The sequence below is a fragment of the Opisthorchis viverrini genome (assembly GCF_000715545.1).
Source record: "Opisthorchis viverrini unplaced genomic scaffold opera_v5_58, whole genome shotgun sequence".
Taxonomy (NCBI): Eukaryota; Metazoa; Platyhelminthes; class Trematoda; order Opisthorchiida; family Opisthorchiidae; genus Opisthorchis; species Opisthorchis viverrini.
In genome coordinates, this window is record NW_008751716.1 from 84,006 (window position 1) to 103,435 (window position 19,430).

At 45.3% G+C, this 19,430-nt stretch overlaps 2 protein-coding genes across 2 annotated transcripts in view; one reads left to right on the forward strand and one right to left on the reverse strand.

The window, feature by feature from the left end:
• Positions 1-4,462, forward strand: part of T265_03901 (hypothetical protein) — a gene marked incomplete at both ends in the record, with an annotated part of 61,218 nt that extends 56,756 nt beyond the window's left edge. The window contains 3 exons of the mRNA XM_009168502.1: positions 1,200-1,248; positions 1,351-1,682; positions 3,755-4,462. Coding sequence (XP_009166766.1) covers positions 1,200-1,248; positions 1,351-1,682; positions 3,755-3,781 — 408 coding nt within the window. The remainder of the gene's footprint in view (positions 1-1,199; positions 1,249-1,350; positions 1,683-3,754) is intronic.
• The window catches only part of T265_03900 (hypothetical protein), a gene marked incomplete at both ends in the record, with an annotated part of 28,065 nt that overhangs the window by 2,785 nt on the left and 5,850 nt on the right, over positions 1-19,430 (reverse strand). Inside the window, one exon of the mRNA XM_009168501.1 lies at positions 10,351-10,430. Coding sequence (XP_009166765.1) covers positions 10,351-10,430 — 80 coding nt within the window. The remainder of the gene's footprint in view (positions 1-10,350; positions 10,431-19,430) is intronic.

Sequence of the window (19,430 nt, forward strand, 5' to 3'; positions counted from 1 at the left end):
AAACCAATCTTCAGTCCATCGTAAAGCGGTATATGGCATTAGTGCCGAATCGAAGCGGAGAAATCATCTGCCCACCACCCCAAAATGAGGGCAGAAACCAACGTCGAGAATGTGGATTCTCATTAAATTTGATTGAGCAGCAGTTAGTGAAAATATTGATCCAGCAAGTAGTGGACTCGCATGGCTGCCATTCGATTTAAGGCAGCAACACCCATAGGTTACCCGAAGACTGCTAAACACAGTCAACGGCAGTTAGCGTTCCAGGAAGAAATTTGGAGGTTGCCTCTCGCTTGACAGGATTAGAGACTGTACATCAAATTGCTTGCAACGGGACAAACACTCACATTAGGTGTCAGGAAACGTCGATGAATATCAGTGGCAGGAGCGATGGAAATGTCCATCCCTTTTAGGATTAATTGAATGGAGAATGTAGCGTGGGCAACGGTTTAATACAATTCGGATTTGACATGTGGCGTTGTGCAATTATCAGTCAAGAGAAATCATTTAAAAGAGTGATTTAAACCCATAAGAGAAAGTCTAATCCGAAAATCTCACGTAACCGCATTCCGCTAACTCTAAATCATCCGCAAAAGCATTCTTCAACTCGATTAATATGAATAAAAAACAGATAGATTCTAAAACTCCGGCCCATCATTGTAGCTCTTACACACCACACTAACTAACAAAACAATATCTCTCACCAACAGCTAACACTGGTAAAACGAAGTTTTGCTAACTGGTTCTCTGTATATCTTAATACTGGGCAGCCCAGACGTTTGACGTGAAAATTCTTTTGCGTAAAGGGCTAAGTGTGACCTCTTCTGCGTAGATTATCTTACCTTCCGCAGTTGTACGTCGAAATAAATCGCGAATTTCCAATTGAATGGATTCGCGCCATTAATTTCTATGTGGCTTGGCTTCTAGGTTGTCCTCATATTCTATTGATTTCCGTTACCTAGCTTCATTTGGCGGAATAACGCTTGAATGTGTGACCATAAGGATGAACTAGACGAATAAATGTTCTCTTCAAAAGTTTCTCCAATTTCGACGATCGTGCTGGTTTGGAGACTTGGTTTAAATAGGTTAGCAGCAAGTCAAGCAGTGATCCCAGCTTGAACGAAGGGTTCTCGCTTTATAATGACTAAACTCCGGTAGGCAGGTTTACAGTGCTTCTTGTCCTTTTGTTTTTACCAATCTAGACTGGGTCGCGACCTTCTGTGGATCACGTATTTCCTGCTCCAGGAGACGGTAAGTGTGATTTACAGAATCGTGTGCCAATGCGGTTGGACGAAAAATGGGCTCCGCATGTTATTTCCAACTTTTTCTTCATTTCCACTTATTTCTACTCAGGCACTTCAATGCGAACTGCTCCTTCGGATACCAAAGCGCCCACGCAATCGCCCTCATCTGACCCACCACCTCTCCCCGCACGACCAGAGACACTTACTAAACCTGATCTTACTCCGGAATATATGGCCGGCATTGAACGTACGACTTACGACACCAAGTTAACATCGATGCGTGTACGCCGGGAATCCGTCGGAGTGTCTGAGCGGACATTGGCCACTCCGGTACCGACCACAGCGGCACTGCGTGCCACCGATTCGTCGATGGTTGTGGATCGTCGACTGCCTGTGTCTGTCAGACGTCGACCCGACGATGAAAGTGCTCCTCCGTTACCCGTATGTCCGAATTTGCTTCAGTAGCGTCAGCACTTGCTATGTGAACGTTGAGCTCCCGTGATGTACTGTTTTTGTTGGTATAGCTTTTGTGACAGTTCTACTGGTCGCGCATATTGTTATTTAGCTGTAGAATGCCACTTGTAGCTTTTGCTTGAGGAATTTCAGGCGTAAAAAAGCTGGGACAAACACTGCTTCCCCAGCCCTAAGGACCACACCACCTCGGTATAGCATACTCCCACATACATCATATAGACAGTCTCCGTACTGGTGTTTTAATAGTTTAACTGCAACATCCTTTGGGCGCTTAGAAACCGCACACCCAGAAGGAAGCACGTGAGCTAAGCTACTGTCAAGGTGCTATCACAATGCCGGGCCTTGGTTCAGATGACGGAATTTCCAAGTTCATGCCTTAACTGCTGAGCTATCTCGAGCTGTCCTTGATGCTAGCATGATGTGGTGTTATTTTTTATTGTTCCCCAGTCCGTGATCATTTGATAATTCCTAAACATATGACAACCCAAGATGTGGATTGTGCTTTTCTCCCATCGAATGTTCTCACGACAAGGTCACTGGACCTAGTCACTCGCTTTAGACTAGTCCTTGAGCGCCAGTCACCATCTCGCTGTGTACCGTGAGTATGCTCGTATTTAGAGGCATCGGGTAAACTGACCACCTGCATTTGGTCTGAACACCTGATGCGGCTTTGCGAATGCTAAAGCTGGAAACTCCACACCACCTTTCTGTTCGTCTGTGAATATCATGCTAAGTATCTGGCACTGGTTACACAGGCACCCGGTGTGGAAGATCCGCAGGAAAAAAACAAGTGACAGGACCAGAAAGGTGGGGATAAAAAGTCTAAGTAAACAGTGCCACTCATGTAGATTAGATACATGTTATCTTCAGACCTATCCCAACATGAACCAAACTGCATGTGTCGACCGGCACTTTCCGGGACTTTTGCTTCAACTTTAGCAGAAGGATCGAGACCCGCATCTTTTGATTTTTTTCGAGACTGAAGGATGTTTTTCAAATGCCCACTTTACTGAACCGTATTTACAGGCAGGTGAAATCCTCTGTAGGTTTTGCAGTCATCTTTTCTATGCTCGATTGGAGGCGTTTTCAGAAATGGGGCAATATTTTGCTGGGGACTTTTTTTCAAACTGAACGCAGTTCCTCACGTTCTCTTCTCTTTGAAATTGAGTACTGGTGCTTTTCATGACTGGCTTCACACCTGTACCCCATATGTCATGTCAACATGTTTCATGGCCTGTGTTGCGTGCGATAGCTCTATCGCCATACCGTGTAGTCTGATGTGGCAGGCTGCAGCGGAGCAAGGCCTGATTGCAGTCGATTCGCTACGGCCCATCCCGTGTATTGCAGATAAGGGCTTACCGAACGGCTGATAATCCGGTTAGCTTACCTAAATTTTGCCATATGAGTCATCGATGATGAGCTTGTGAGAGCAACCACAGTGAACTGTCTGAAGGGATCTGCAAGTTCATACAGCCTACGTCTGCGCTGACAACCCTTGCGTTGTCAAATCAAGAACTGTGAGCATGTCACTTGGACCATGTACACAAGACTGTACCCTTTGTTGGCAGCGCCTCAGCAGACCAACAGGTATCGCTTTTGACTCCAGTGGGCGTCAGAAACTACGGCAGTCTGCCAACGAAAGGCGTCATTTTTAGCTTATTGCGTCGTCTACAGGCTCTATATGCCTCCGTCTCTAACCCCCGTTAGTAGTGAAATGTGTTAGTCGATATTTACACGAGTCCTGTCAACTACGTGGGTAACTATTCTGTTGCAGAACTCTGATCGCAGACCATTTGTTTTGGAATTCAGCGATTGATCAAAAACCGGTTATGTGCAGGGACGGATGGCACTAGCCCCTTTGGCAGTCGGTACTGTGAACCACTCTTACGGGAGGCTTTTACTTCTTCCCACTTTGTGTGAACCACTCTTACGGGAGGCTTTTACTTCCCGCTTTGTATTCCTGACTTTTAGTGCCATCTCTCCCCAACAAATATACCTATTTTTCCAAGTACGTTTCTTATTTTTCCTGTTTTATGCAGCCTCGACCCTCGATATCCAACCGTTGACGCCGCCTGCCTGCTTGCAATAAACCACCGACAAATGAGCTCCGAGATCTTCGTAAGAACTCGTCAACGAGTGTCCGATGTCTTCCTCATTCTGGCTCCACTTTCCTACCGGTATCTTCCGAACCTTTTTGAAAATGCACATTGATTTAACCTGATCGTGTAATTGTATCTATCTCTTCTGATCTGACTCTGAACAAGGTTAATTTACTTATGTTTCCAATACTATCACCACTGCCGATTTTACTATTCCTTCCTACTAAACTCCAGACACTACACGTCCAGTGATTCGCCTTTTTTGTGTGTGAATCTCACACTGGCGCCACCTACGGCATCTCAATCACCGTTATTTTAGTGCGAATAAATCTTCACATATGCGCGTTTTGTCTGTCAGTTTTCAGTACACTTGTCACGTTTTTGTGACACTTATGGAATTCCATCCATTTTAATGGAATCTCCTGTTTAACAGCAATGCTACGAATTGACTTCCCAATTTCATGAATCGAGTGTCCGAACGGTCTCTTTCTAAAGGAGACTGGACAGATAGAGAACATGAACCATTCCAAGGCCTGTGTGCAATATTTGGTAGCTAGAAATTGGGTTAGCTAACAAGAACAACAAGCGAGAGAGGTCATCCTTCAACAGCAGGCATATCGGAAGCTACTTTCGTCTGTGACAAGCGTCACGTAACCCCCATAATTGTTTCGTTTTCTTATTTCCCAGTGGAAAACATCTGTTATATTCCCCGAGATTTGAGCATCTCTCTTCTGTGCCTTTGGGGAGGTCATTTTCGGGTGCAGCGACTGAAAAACAGAAGATTTTTCCAGGTGTTTTTCAACACGTTGTACATGCTGCGTTGTGTATTCGGTCTAAAGCTTAAGTGTAGCGGTGATTCGATTTGAGATTGACGGCTTCCGTTTGCTCGAATATGTGGAGCGCACGGAAAATCCGTTCTTCGTCGAAAGTCACCAGATTTTCATAACTCTCAAAATCTCAAACGACAGCTTGGTGAAACGCAATAGACCTCTCGTAAACCCACGTCGGGAAAAAGATCCATCAAAACTAGGCAAGGTCAATCGCTTCTTAACCAATTCTTTAGTGAGTTGGGGGTTTTGGTAGTATTGCAAATTTGTCAGCTTTGAGGCAGAGAGCTTGAGTCTCACCACGGATATCATGAAGTAGGTGTCATTCAATGGAACTCCACTCGCCGACCTTCATTCCGCCAAAGTATCAATCTGTCAAATTTCATCAAACCCCAAACTCATGTACCCGACACTTGTGATTTCTATTCGGGATCCCTCGATAACTTCAACCGTATAACTTTGTATAGAGACTTGTCTCCCCTCTCTCCGAGTGAGTATTTTCTACCTGATTTAGTTCATCATGGTGGATTGAGTGTGCCACATCAGCCCCGTATTCTGTGACCGGGAAAAATGAGTGATAATGTTTATTTCTTTTCCGATCACAAACCATAAACGACGGCACGCGCAGTTCCCCAGTTGCTCGTTTTAGAGTTACGCAACCTACAACTGACATTCCTATGCTCATTCTATAGCCCACCTAATCATCCGACATTCAGTATTCTTTAGCCGACAACCGGTATCCGATTTCGTAGCCCGTATTCCTCACACCCCCGATGTCCACGTCAGAAATCTGAGAATGAGACTTCGTCCTGTCAATCTATGTTGCAAAAAAATCGCTCATCTCTAACATCCTTTCGGCTCCTGGGTACCATGCCAACGGAAGGATGCACGAGGGCTAGACTCCTGCCAGGTTGCCTAAGCTTAGACAGGAGCAATCGAAATGCTGAGGTTGGGTTCGAACCACGAATCTTCCGGTGCGTAAGCTGGTCCCTTAATCAGTGAGCTATCTCGAACTCGAAAAGCATTGTACGGCTGCTTCATTATTGTTGGGAATCACCGACAGTGCGCACCCCAGAAAACTACGGTAGGTATTTTCGAACCGATGGCTTCCCGGCTAGTAGTTTTGAGCCATTTGACCGCTGTTGTTAGCTCGCACTCAGACGGTCAACGCGCATTCTCAACGTGTCTCTTGCCATATGTCTTGTTTTGGATTCCATCGCATTTTTCTTGTCAGTCCACTGCTCTAGACTAACAGCTGGTTAGCTCCATCCAAACACTTTTTGCAGGAGACTGATCATTATCTAAGAGGTCTACTACCGATGTTTGCCTTCCGACTATCCGTGCGATTTTCTAGGTAACCAAGCCCTTACCTCTCCAAATTGGCTTTTACAGACATCAGCCAGTCACAAACGGCATGTGTTGAGTGAATATGTGTACTTGATTGCATCAGTATGTGAAGTCAGTGGACACTCTGGTTCACAGTCCACTATTTTGTAGAGCCCGTGGTAATGATTGATGGTTGAGTGATCATAACACACTATCCAAATAGAATCGCACATTGAAATTCAACTCTGTCGATGACTGATGAATCAGTCAGATAAAATAGGGTAATGTATATCCAAATATGTCGCCTAATGTGTCTAGACTTCGTTGTCAGATCGTTTCACATGAAACAGTGCAAGCGTAATTAAACGGAACCGGACACGTCATGTCGCTGTGACAGTTCTTACTTGGTCTCTGGGTCGTTCTACCTAATCTAGACGTTGTTCCAGATGTTCGTCGCAGCCCGTGTATCGAAAGCTTGATTCCTTTTTCCAACAGATGGCCTCCAACCGAGGTAAATTATACATTAACTCGACTAATCGTTTTCCGATAGTTCGTGTCCTTGTTAGTTCTACCTGGTGTGATAGCCAAGCCTTTGTGTGTGTGGGGGGGGGGGGATGGCCCAAGGGGTTGGAGCGCGAATTTACTGACTGGAAGGTCCGTGTTTCGAACCCGACCTCTGCCTCTCAACTTTCCCTGTCTAGGCTTGGGCAACCTGGCAGTATCCCAGTCCTCGTGCAAACTTCGGGCGGCATGGCAGCTAGGCACCGAAAGGGTGCCACAGCTGAACGATTTTTCTGTGAGCGATAGAAAGACCGATTACTTTGCAACCGGTTTTTTAGCGAATGCAACACCAGAGTGACAACGTGGATAAATTTTGCTCAACCTAGTGAATAATTATCCACCAACCGAAAACCAAATGTAATAATCGATACTAGTCATGGATCGGCAGAGTTAGGACCTGCAAAATTAGTTGATTCACACGCGCGCATCTGCCTGGTAGAGTTCACCCTAAGTTGTTGGCAAAGTTCACCAGTCGTGGCTGCTCAATTTCAATACCTTTTCTGACCAACACTAGCCTGGGTAAAAACGTTCCCCCCCCCTGACTGGCGTTTTCGTTCCCTAACTATCTTATGTCTGATGTAGACGTCTATCTAGATCCCCAGCTACCCAGATCTTTCGGCTTATTTCACTTTTACTGTCCGAGTAATGAGGACCGACCAACACTCTTAATACACTATCAGGTGTGCTGTTTGTCAGCACATCATCAATTAGAAGCACAGCATATCTACAGGTAAACATGCATGTGATCGGAATCTGATTAAGAGTTAGGGTGTAAACACAGTATTACCTGCCGAACACATCTCCTTAGTCATACAAACTGCTCCAGTCGAAGTTGTAAACTTGTTACCAAGATATCATCCGTGCATAGGACTTCTTGATTCGTCAGTTACAAAAAGCAGTGGATGAATAGACATGTGAACTAATTTTCCCAACAAAATTGGAGACGAGATGAGTGAGGCATAACATAACATGCGATCACATACTGTGCTGTTCTGTCATCCTTGAATGATTTGAGGACATGCACTTGAATGCAGACGGTGTTCGTCCAGCATTTCCCGTAGTGCTTAGAAGTGATTAATTGACCACGGCGTGGTGAAGTGATCTGCGTCTACGGTGGCGAAAAATTCATGAGCGGGCAGTATGGTCGAGAATAGTTCAGATACAATCATTTCGTGACCTTTTCTATGCAATAAGCGATAGTCACTGGGCGATTGACGCTACAGTCTGAACGTATTCTGTTGACTGAAAAGGCCAAAACCGCTGTGACCAGACGGCATATCGTTCACAACACACGCGAACAAATCCGTTTTTACTGAGACTGTACTTGAAGGTATTACAGTAAACAGCACATTCAGTTGCCTGAGAACATCATAAACGACAGATTCAGCTGGGTTCCAGGTGAGTCTCTCGAAAGAACCGAATTAGTTTGCAGATGAGTGTATATTCGCTATTCGTGCAATTTGGTTTCCAGTAGAACATCAGGTTGACGGAAACCCGGGGACTGCGCCTACCTGATGAGCCCAAAGTGGAAGGGCGAAACCGGTCGTGGGCTGTCGATGGATGTTCAGCAACCTTATGAGTAGTACATTACAAAGATAAATCCATTTCTATTGAGACTGTACTTGAAGGTATTACAGTAAACCTCGTAAATGTTTATCGAATGAACCATACCTTGCAAGTTGACGAACTACTAATACGCTTGAAACCAAAGTGCTTGATGACCGTCATATCAAAATAATTCGGATCAACATAGACTTAAATATTCGGCAAGTGCTCAGAACTCGTGTGCGCTATTGTGCTCTGCTTGGACGACAGTCATGCGTGATTCAAGCACTTCCAGATTACAAAACTATGGTGCGATTTTTATGAAGTTCACTAACCTATCTGCCACAATCTTAACTTCAGAAGACGCCGCTATAAGCGAGATCGCCCAAGTGGTTAGAGCGCAATTTACTGACCGGAAGGTCCGTGGTTCGAATCCGACCTCCACCTCTCTACTTCGTCTGTCTAGGCTTGGGCAACCTGGCAGTATCCCAGCCCTCGTGCTTCCTTCGGGTGGCATGGCAGCTAGGTAGCGGGAGGATGCTACAGCCGAACGCTCTTTCTTTTTTCTTTCCTTTCCGCTATAAGCTGAAGATTTCCATTATGTTTCATCGTTCTTCCGAAACTGTCCACCTCCGTTTTATAGAGACTACTTTCATCCGGTTATGGTTTATCATATTACTTTTAAGGGGAACAGGATAGTAATATTTTATGTACTTCCAGTGGTTTGCATTCATTTGTGAGAGTTTGGACAAGGGATAGAATCTTCAACGGGCACATCTTGGCAAACAAGATGGCATTTTAATAACGGGATGGCAAACATTCCTTCGCGTGGTCATCAAGCGTTTACGGTATGAATCAGCGGTTATCAAATACAGTGATTTCATCCCCAATGGACGTTTAAGATATTCAGATGGACGGTGCCAAGCTCGAGAAAAGGGGCGGTAAAGGAAGAGAGTTTGAGAATCCCTTATATGGCGGAATCTATTTACAAACTCAGGATGTCACTGAAAAGGAGATGAAAACAAAAGTACACTGATTGAACTTTGCTTGTGTAATACTAACTAAGCAAAACGCAAAATAGAAAGGTCTTTCTAAGGGACCAGATAGTCATTTTCATTGCATGAGCATACCTATGAATTCTTAGCTTACCGTGCAACGAACACCCGTATAAATCTGTTTTACTTCTTTTTAAGTTACTGAAGCTGATACAGTCATTGTTGTTTCGATGTAACACACTACTCGTAATGTTGCTGAGAAGCTTTCACCCACTATTAGCGAGAGATTCATCTGGATTCGGTTGAGTTTCCCGTCGTAACCCACTTCATGTGCGAATGAGAGTTTATGCTGATACTTGCATGCTTACTGGCTGTGAGGCAAAAGGTCAAACAACATGGAACCTGATCGTTTAACCGCAACCAGTGAGTGCATCGAGTTGAATCTAGGGTGGTTTGGTAATTTCTAATCTCGTCAATTTTTGCGTTGTTCCGTCCTGCCTCTCAGCGTGCATGTAAGGATATCCAAATAACAGTACTCAGTACGTTTTATTCTCACCTCTGTGTTGAATGGCTGATGCCGGACTGACGTCACCCGGCCTAGTGACGAGCAGACAAAGAGCATCATGGGTCAGTCCGATTTTGCATGACCTACTGAGGTTATACGTGTGTGAACTTGCTTGCTGAAGACAGTATAAGTCCTGCCTTGTTCGTCCTATAATCAAAGGTCCACGGGGTAAGTCCCGTCTGCTAGCCCGTGGAGTTGACCGATAGTTCGTCATTTGTGACACACTCCACCTCACCACGTATGTGAATTGAGTTTTATCCAGTCCGGGGAGGGACAGAAACCCACGCACAGTTTCCCTGAGCGTGTTCACACACGAACAGATATAGCACCAAACGACAACAGAATCAAGTGAGTTGAAGGTGGAGGCAATGAATGTACTAATTGGATGTGAATGGAAATTTAATCGTCGCTATCAAGGTTGAGGTCACTTCGAGTGAGACATCTTGACGGCGTTAGTCCTTAACATGGGACCTTAGCGTGTGGGCTGTCGCAAAAAGTCAGTACATCGATTTGTGGTCACACTGATTAGCTTGTTCTTGTCCTGGACTCTTGTTCTGGACTCCGCACACCAAACCCGATGTTAGTTACTCCTTTCGGGTTATCCGTCTGCTCCACCAAGCAACTACAACCTGTACAGCCAAATTACCAAATCCGTGATCGCATCGGTGAGGTGTCACCGCTTCCCTATTTATTGATCAAGACGTCTCTGCTGCACACCTTGATACGGTGTATGATTTCATCATCAAGTGGTTTCCCGGAAGAACAAAGTCCAGAATCACGATTAGCATGATGTCGAGCTGAAAGAAAATGTGCTGAAGAACATTGAGTTTACTAGGGTTTCTGTCTGGCTTTTTTACTGAACGAAGAAATCAAGCGGGATAAAGGAGGAAATTCGATGAGTTGTGGCTGATATATCTATGATATCTACCTATCAGATCTATTTTAGCTCTCTTTTCAGTAACATAATCTGAGATGACATAATAAGTGAATCGAATTAAAAACTGATAGAAGAGTTCTCATAAAGGAAACTACTCACAAGGTTGCTGAAAACTCTTCGACAGCCCACGACCGGTTTCACCCTTCTTGGGGCTCATCAGGTAGGCGCAGTCCGTCAATCTTATGATCTACTTGAACCTAAATTGCACTGTTTTCGAGAAATACACTCATCTGCAAATCAATTTGGTTTCCGCGGGAGACTAAATTGAATCTCTCGTTTATGATGCCCTCCAGCTGAATGTGCTGCACACAGGCCGCCTCATGATTCAGTTGGCACGATATTCGAGATATCGCAGTATATTTTTATAAAGGAAACTGATAAAGGAGTTATCCAGCGAAGGAATGATTTTCAAAAGATGTGAAGAGAGGGGCACAGATTTCCTTACAGGAACACGTGAAATTTCACGACAGGTCTAACCATAAATTCAGAAGATTACTGTCAACAAACTAGATTTAGCACTGGATCATTTGGGTTAAATGCTGGCGTCCTGAGATAGACAGATTCAAGGTAACCGCTGTCGACTGACGATAAACCCAGCATATCAAGTGCCAGTAACATGGCTAGGAATCCGAGAAACTTCAAAGGCCATCTTTGTTTGGCGGCCGGATCCGAAATCAAACTGTGGAGATAAAACTTAGCTTTCGAATGAACCTAATTTTCAGTCTTAAGTGTCTCAATCTGCGTGGTCGTCAGGCATGTCTGTGTGAGCGGCACAACAAGCTGGGTAAATAAGACTGTGAAACAGTAGTTCTTGGACTAGGGTTCTAACCATTCCTGACCACCTTTCAATTGGCATCCGGCTATCCTCATAATCCGTATGCTTTTTTTCAGAAAACCTTTGTAATCCATTGGATTACAAGTCATCTGTCGAGGGTATCTAGGGGCTCTACATCAACTGTAATAGGTTCGCAGGAATGTAGGAAGGTGAGAATGCAGGAAGGTTCCTGGTCATCCAAGGGTCTAGTTGACCAGTGACCATATGATGTGAGTCGCGTAAATCGCCGAGGGTGGTGCTATACTTTGTCCACGTGTGAGTTAGTCACTCTTGATCAGAAGTTTGTTACCGAAAGCCTTCAATCATCAGCCGGTGGCTCGAGGGCTTAAGCCAACCCCAGATAGTCGTGAGAGGCGCACTGATGATGATCTCCGATAAGGGCTAAGTAACCTTATGGTGCTTCTAGTCTCATCATCATAAAACGACTTCAATTAAGGAATAGAACTAATGACAAATGAAAACCGAAAACACGAATAATCGTTCGAATGAACATACTACTCTTTGGATAAGATGAATTGCCGCTGTATGGCAAGCCGAGCATACAACCTATCGGGTGATACCAAGCTGAGCTTGAGTTTATGATGTTATGTAGAGCTTTCTTCACTTAGCCGGCTGTGTGGTCGTCGTTCTGATATCTATAGTCGAAAAGTTCGTAAACAGGAAACTAATTGTAGGTGTTTGTTGGATGTGTGGAATTTGGAGACATCACCCTGGCGCAATTCTTCCGGTTCGTTCAAACAAATGAGTGATATGTTTTGAACCGGTGTGCGTGTTTGAGCATGAAGGCGTGTTTTCTTGTCTCACGCACGTGCATCTCTATAATTCTCGGACAAGTGTTGCAGGAACAGAGGTAGGACTGATTTGACATGCGTGCATAAAGTGCAGCCGGTTATTTTCGCAACACGTCACATTTCTAATGTTACATTTCCACGGTTGGATTGTGAAGTTCCAAAAACCAGCGCCAGAACACGCCCAATATCGACTGATCTGCGAACAATGGAAGGCGAAAACACGGAACACAGGGCGACTAACTACTAGTGTCAGCTGTGTTATAAATAGTCTCAACAAATAAGGATATGGCCGGTGGTGTTTTCAGATCCATCACTCATTTGGACCCTCCGATGGAGAACCACTCCATTAAACCAGCTGAAGTTTGCGCCTGTCAGGTGTATAAGTGAGCCGCAGCGTGGCACATTTTTTCATGTTTTCGACAACTCGGATACGCATCGCATGAAACGTGCCTCAGAGACTTCAGTGATAAGAACGTGCGTAGATACATGTGATCAAAGCTTCTGTATTTGTTGTCAGCAGCGAATAAGAAAGGGATAAAATGAATTGCCGGAAACGTAGAGTTTGAGAGCCAAGGCTACTGATAGTGATGCAAATGTTTAAAATAGGGTTCTCTTCTTAGAAGGAGCTGGTGTTGGAAATGAACCTGTGGAGGGATTTTAACATATCCCTGGTGAGAATTTATTTCGGTGGGCTAACCCGCTGATTACCTGTTTTGCCTGATGTACAGGATGCTGCACAAGGATGACTTTCCTCACACAGCATTTGTTACGAAGTCCCCGTTGACAGCATCCAGAGAGTACACCGGGAACCTTAAGTCTCCCTGAGCAGGTAGGACTTCTAATACCCATTAACAACTTGGTCGCTGGTGTCCGGGTTGGGTCAAATGTTGCTCGGTTGCCTTCGTAGTTCGGTCTCTCGAGGTGAACGGCAAACCCACAAAGACGACAGACTTACGCATTTAGAAGCTGGGGCAAACTGCCGCCTCAGATTTCCAAACCGCTAGCCAAGAAAGCTCCAGCTGACTGTTCTGAATAAGGGAGTCCTTAGCGCACTGGATTAAACGCCTGGGATCTCAGGTCTTGCTCGAGATCACGTTCTTGAGGAATACATAAAACCCTGGTTCTTAGGGGCTAGTTGTCGTAGCTCTTCCCCTTCCCTGACGATACTGGGTTATAGTCAAAAGACAAGAAGGCGGCCAGAAAAACTGTATTAATGCAGTTACAATTTCTATTTATATGATTAACTTGTGACTGCATTTGATCGTCGAGCCGCTCTCAACCAACCAGTGTGTCTCCAGCACGCCTACACCGGTTCTCGGGAGATTGCTCCTTTGTCTCGGTTGATCATGGATGGCGTCTGTGCGCTTGTGTATGGGATGCCTTGGTCATCAGGTGGGCGTGAAATGCATGTGTCCCTTTTTTATCTTTCTCCGGCGATGAATGAAATCGGACGTGATTCAGACGTGTGGGTGTAATCGCATGGCCCTGTTGAACATGATTGTTCCGCAACGCAGTAGGCTAATGCGCAGCCATATTAATAGACCATCAGATTGCACCGTGCATTCGGAGAAGGTATTACTCATTGGCCCCATCTGCCTTCCTGAGAAGTGGTTGCCCTCACTACTGTACAATATCGGCAAGCAGGAAATAGTTCGCGGTGCGGATGTGGACCAGGTCGTCAGTGACCAACAAAAATGGTCAGTAAACCTGAACTGATTTCTGTTGTACACCACATTCCATTTGAGTTGATTATACTACATTCCACAGAGTCTTTGTCTCTTAAATCATTTTACAGAGAAACATTATGACCCATGACAGCAATTGTCAGTCTAAATCACATACCTGAATTTCCAACAGGACTGTGTGAATGCCTTCAAGAGGTTTGGGTAGGTTACACCGACTGTTGTTACAAAATAAGTAGTATCTCAGATCACCTTACACTTTACGATTACTTGCTCCTGGATAAGGATGATTCGTTTCCAAAACTAACCTGGACCATCTCAGTCTATACGGCACGACCACTAGCAAGGTAAGAGCACAGCGTCATCCAGTTTCTTTTCCAATCCTATAGACAGCCTGCCGACCAAGTAGCTGAATGTCGGTTGTAACCTCAGACAGCCAGCTTTCCTACTGTCCTTCTGTGCGATGGCGTTACTCTAAACATAAAACTGGATAGTTAGGAGCCTGACTTACGAAGGACATGATCTAATCACTGTAGTCCGCGTAGCTGGATCAATGTGGCGAGGCGTGGAATGTCATAATATCGGTTCCTGACGCCATAATTAGATAACCGGTCTCCTTAAGCAACAAGGGGCAAATAATTCGGGATTTTGAGGAGAAACAGGTGGGATAGGCCAAGTCTCACAGAATTATCTTAGTAGGTATCGGATGGTTGTGGAGCTTGGTTCGAGGACTGATTTCCGAGTGCTTCCATTGAGCAATGTAAATCTGCCAGAATGATTTTCTGGAGTTGTCAATACGAAGTCTACTTCTTTCTGTGTTCATCATTTGACGGGATGATGAAGTCCAAATAATCCGAGGAATCGATTTGGTTTATGGGCTCCCGGTCAACACTAAACGGGCTATACCCAAGAGCTATGCTTCTGATGGAGAACCTCGTCTTTCCAGAATTAAATTCCACGTCATCCAGCGAATTGCAGCCGCTGACACGCTGGAATTAATGTGGCAGCTTTACTCATCAGCATAATCAAGTCCGTTACCCACTTGGTAGGGTTATTGGTAATCCGTGTAAATCGCTGAGGACCTGCCACATTATCCAATCAATCACGACAGTCAAAAGCGTCGGCAAAGTTGGTCAACCTTGCCAGACACCGAAGCTTCAGGCAAAGCCCCCTAACTCCTCTCTGTGTAATTACAGGTACATTTTTTTTAACTGAGCGATAGGTTCTGATGAGATTCATCAGCTTATCCGGTATACCACCGGCATTCAAGACGAACTCAAGGCATTCCCTACTGACAGTCAAATGCTGGATCGATGAAGTAAACTGTGGTTGGTTAGTGAAATTTGCGGCGGTGTTCCAAATCACGAAGTAGCTTGGATATTTGGTCAACGCAACTTCTGGCTGCACGGAAGCCTCACTGATTCCGCCTGATGTGACAATCAAATGTCTCGGAAGTTGCGTAACAACAGCGTGACAGTGACTCTGGCTATGACGTTTATGCGGCCGATGCCCCGGGTGTTCTCACAACCCGTTCTTTCAGTTATTTTGCGTAGGCAGCAGGATCCCCAATCCACCAGCCACATTCCGATTTACCATACTAAGCAGAACAACTTGCAAAGAGGTCCGAAGGCTACCAACCAACAGGCTTTGTAGATTTCCGCCAGGATACAAGCTTCACATTTTAGTAGCTTGCCTATGTCAGCTAATTCACTTTGGTGAGGGGTGTCGCAGCTGCGTGGAGATGGTTGTGTCCGTAGTGATTAGCTGATGATTGGATGGGCGACTAAGTGGTGAGCTGAAATGTTCAGTCCATCTCTTCGTATTTTTCTCATGGTTGTTACCTGACCACCAAAGTTTCGAAGATTCTCTTGGTGGGGGCTAGTGTGGGTGAGGCCCAGGTAACGAATAGCTGCAGAGGAGGACGATACTCTTGGGTTGCCCAGACCTAAGAAGGGGAATAAGTTGGACGTTCAACACAAATGTCTCACCCACAATGCGGTGTTCCGAGACCCTTCCAATAATCTTTGACCCGGGTGTCTGAACCGCAAGGCAGTGGTTGCTAGGGCTTTCTTGAGAGACCCTTCCAGGATCCAATAAATTCAATGGTCTGACCCGCTTGGTAGTAGGGGTTCTGGCCTGGCCCGAGGAAGCAGGGAGCGAGGTACAATTGTCTGAATCATAATGAGGCTGCGCACAGAAAGGACCTTCTGAACAGCAACAAAGGTTCTGATTTTATAAGTATTCCTACCGTATTGAGCAATGCGTCGGCAGTGACGGCAGTTTTTAGGGTCAATCTTTTCTTACCTCTCCTTCCTTGAGAAGAAGCAGCATTGCTGTTTTTATAAATCCGGATGTTGGTCACTTGAAGGAACGCGTTAGTGTCTTCACACTCCTATTGTAGAGGACATTACGAATTCACCTCCCGACCGCCTCTTCGACTAAAATTCATTGAACTCGGGCAAGTGGTAACTTGGTAGTAGTAAGTTGGTTGATTATCGCATCCGACAGTTGAAGGCACTGTTCAGAGTCTTCGGAGGACCCACATATTTTGTGGGTCGTAGTCTGTGAAGAGCTGTAAAGTGAAATTTAAATCTTGCGTATACAATGGTAAGGTTTGAGTCGCATTTATTCCCGGTTTATGTTCCGTGGTAGGACTTACGCTCTTCAGTAGACGACGTTCATGGGCTGCCACCAGGATATAGCCTAGTCTGGAAGTAATACGATGTTTATTGGAACACTAGATGGGTAAACGCCTCCTAGGGTGCTGGAAATGGGTGTTGGATATCACGAGTCGACTGTAAATTGCGAGGTTTATCACTCGATGGGCGTCTTCGCATCGTTGTTCTCTGACGAACGTTTTGAGCACGTGACTCGCTGCATCGGTTGAAACTACTATCCTAGCGTTCCAGTCACCAGTAACCAATTGTATGTTGCGGTTGGGTGTATGGTTAATCAATCTTTGTAGCTGATCTTGGAAATCATACGTGACTGAATGATCCGATAGAGAATTAGGGGCGTAGATGGCTATGGCAGTAGGTTCAATAGAGAGTCCTTGAAGCGGGCCGTCGCGATCCTGGATGGTACTGGCTCCCAAAGGATTAAAACATTATGGGTGCATTTGTCAAAGGCAGGCTAGAGATATCACTTGGGCTGCAATGGCATAGCTTGTAGGAGGCTTGCAAACCTGGTGATTAGATGCGTTATAAACTGAAACCAAGAGTTTGTGTCTCTGAAGGACTTCCAATGTGAATCTGGTAGTCAAAGAGAGTTCGTACGAAGAGAATATGGTTTCTCATATCAAACAGAATACGGACTTTCCAGTAGTTTGTGTGCGATTCTTTCCTCATTTTTAGAAGAAGTTAGGGAGGCCAAGTTTGCGGGTTTGTTAACACGACGGCTGAGTGAGCGTCGGGTGAGTCGCTTACCAAGGGCACCTTAGAATGTAGGAAGCTTCGTATTTGGAATATTTTCATGAAGTAACACGAGTGACCTCTTAAGAGCCACACGAGGGTGCACATTTAGCCTTTACACAGCCAAGTGCAAGCTATAAGGCAGCGATATGTGGGTGGCCGATGGAAGCGCTGGATGATGGGTTTGAGTTCGCTCTCTAGCCCTTGCACATCCAAGTGTAACAGAGGGGTTTTACGGTTGCCCGCTACCATCACGTATCAAGTATTGACCACGAGTCCTTGTTTTCCTCGTGGCACGTGGAGCCACTATATGACAGGCTTACTCCAGCTATGTCATCTTGCCGTCATTGGGCCCATGTGGTGCTTTGTAGGAAGCCCGGTTGCCAATCACAAATCAACCACGCCCTGGAGGCACCAGCGATAGTGCCCCGTTTACCCATGTGTGACAGATGCCACATCATGGTTAGCGTCGTCGTGCCACGAAGAGAAGCGAATGGACATTGCGACGATATCAGCAGGTTAGATGTTCATGCGTGTAGTCTGCGGACGCCATATTGTTTCGTATGTTGGTAGACTGAGAAACCAGTGGTTGGTTTATGGTACCATTGATTTGATGCTTATCGGCCTGCAATTGATTGGATTAGCTTTGTTGCCAGATATGTTCGGACAAGAGTAAATGGCCGTTTCAGTGGAAACCGTAAGAACTCAGTCCCACAGCTGAAATCAAACACTTCTCCACTGAAGACTGATTTCTGCACGCTTTCATTATGCTGTCGTTCACAAACACAGGAATGTAAAATCGACCCTCCGACGGATTTCACACATCCCAAAGAGCAGCAAACACTGCAACACAAACAACCCGGCGCACGAAATTCATCACCAAGAACCATGTCGCATATCCATCCCGAATCCATTTTGGTTTCCCCCCCATCTATTGAGAGTAACATCCACTCACAAACTACAGCAAATATTCTGACCGACATATAACGCTGATATATCCTCGTTTCCGAACTTTTCACCTATTGGCTCTTCATTTCTTAAACTTGACCGAAACGACACGTACTGCCTGAAAAAGCTTTTTTCCCAAAAATAGATACATTTCTGAGTGTTTTCCAAGACTTCTAAAATGGATTCTACCGCCTTCCGCCTGTCTACCTTTGTGCGACATTGCAACCGATGGGGACGGACTTACGATAGCCAGTTTACTCGAACGCGCAAACTTTTGTAAAAGCGATCATACACCCCATACCCGACTGCAGACAGGTTACAACGCGGTCGTTTCTGAATGCATCAGGCTGCGATCACTGAAACCCTGTGAAAACAGCTTTGTGAATGACACGCCAAAGCCTGATCATGTATCGCGTTCAATCCACGGCAACCACCTAACCACAGCCACTGATCGATTTCCATTGTCTCGGCGCGTTCTACCCAACCGACTTTACCTTGGGTTAACTAACTTATCGTAAACTGGCTGCTTCTCCAACATTCGTGTAAATGGACAGAAAGTGTAATTTATCATTTGCCAGACTTGAGTACTGTTAGTGTGTATTGGCTGTTGTGCTTATCGCAAATGCACACATGTTTGGCGCTAACAGAGGCAACGAAAAATGAATTTTAACTGAAAACGTAGGATTGCTTAACCTCTACTGGGAAAAGGAACACTCACTGGTTAATCAACCGAAAGGCATTATGATTGGACCTCGAGTTAAAAGCTACGTTCGGCCAACCAAACGCGATCTATTTTAAGCAATCGGCATCATAACGTTTGTTTTTAGTTATTTTATCCCAAATTCGGTTCAGGGCATCGTAGGGCAGGTCATTGGACATCTGCTTGGGTTTGTGTTTGGGCGACCCAAGCTGTTTTCCACATAAGCCCCGGTCGCGGCCTTGAGAATCAATAAAACACCTGGACAACTTTATAGGCGAAATAGTCATTACGGGTAACTCAGGAGTAAAATACCACGAAACGCGGGTGGAAGTCGCAGCGAACGATATAACAAGCAGATTGTGCCATACAGGCTGAGAGCGTCTACTTATATCTCGGTTACTTGATGACTGAATAACCGTTGGGCATCGAGCATAAGGAAAGCTGCATTACCGAGGCCCTGTCTGGGATGTCGCATCGAAGCGTCTGCGTCTCGG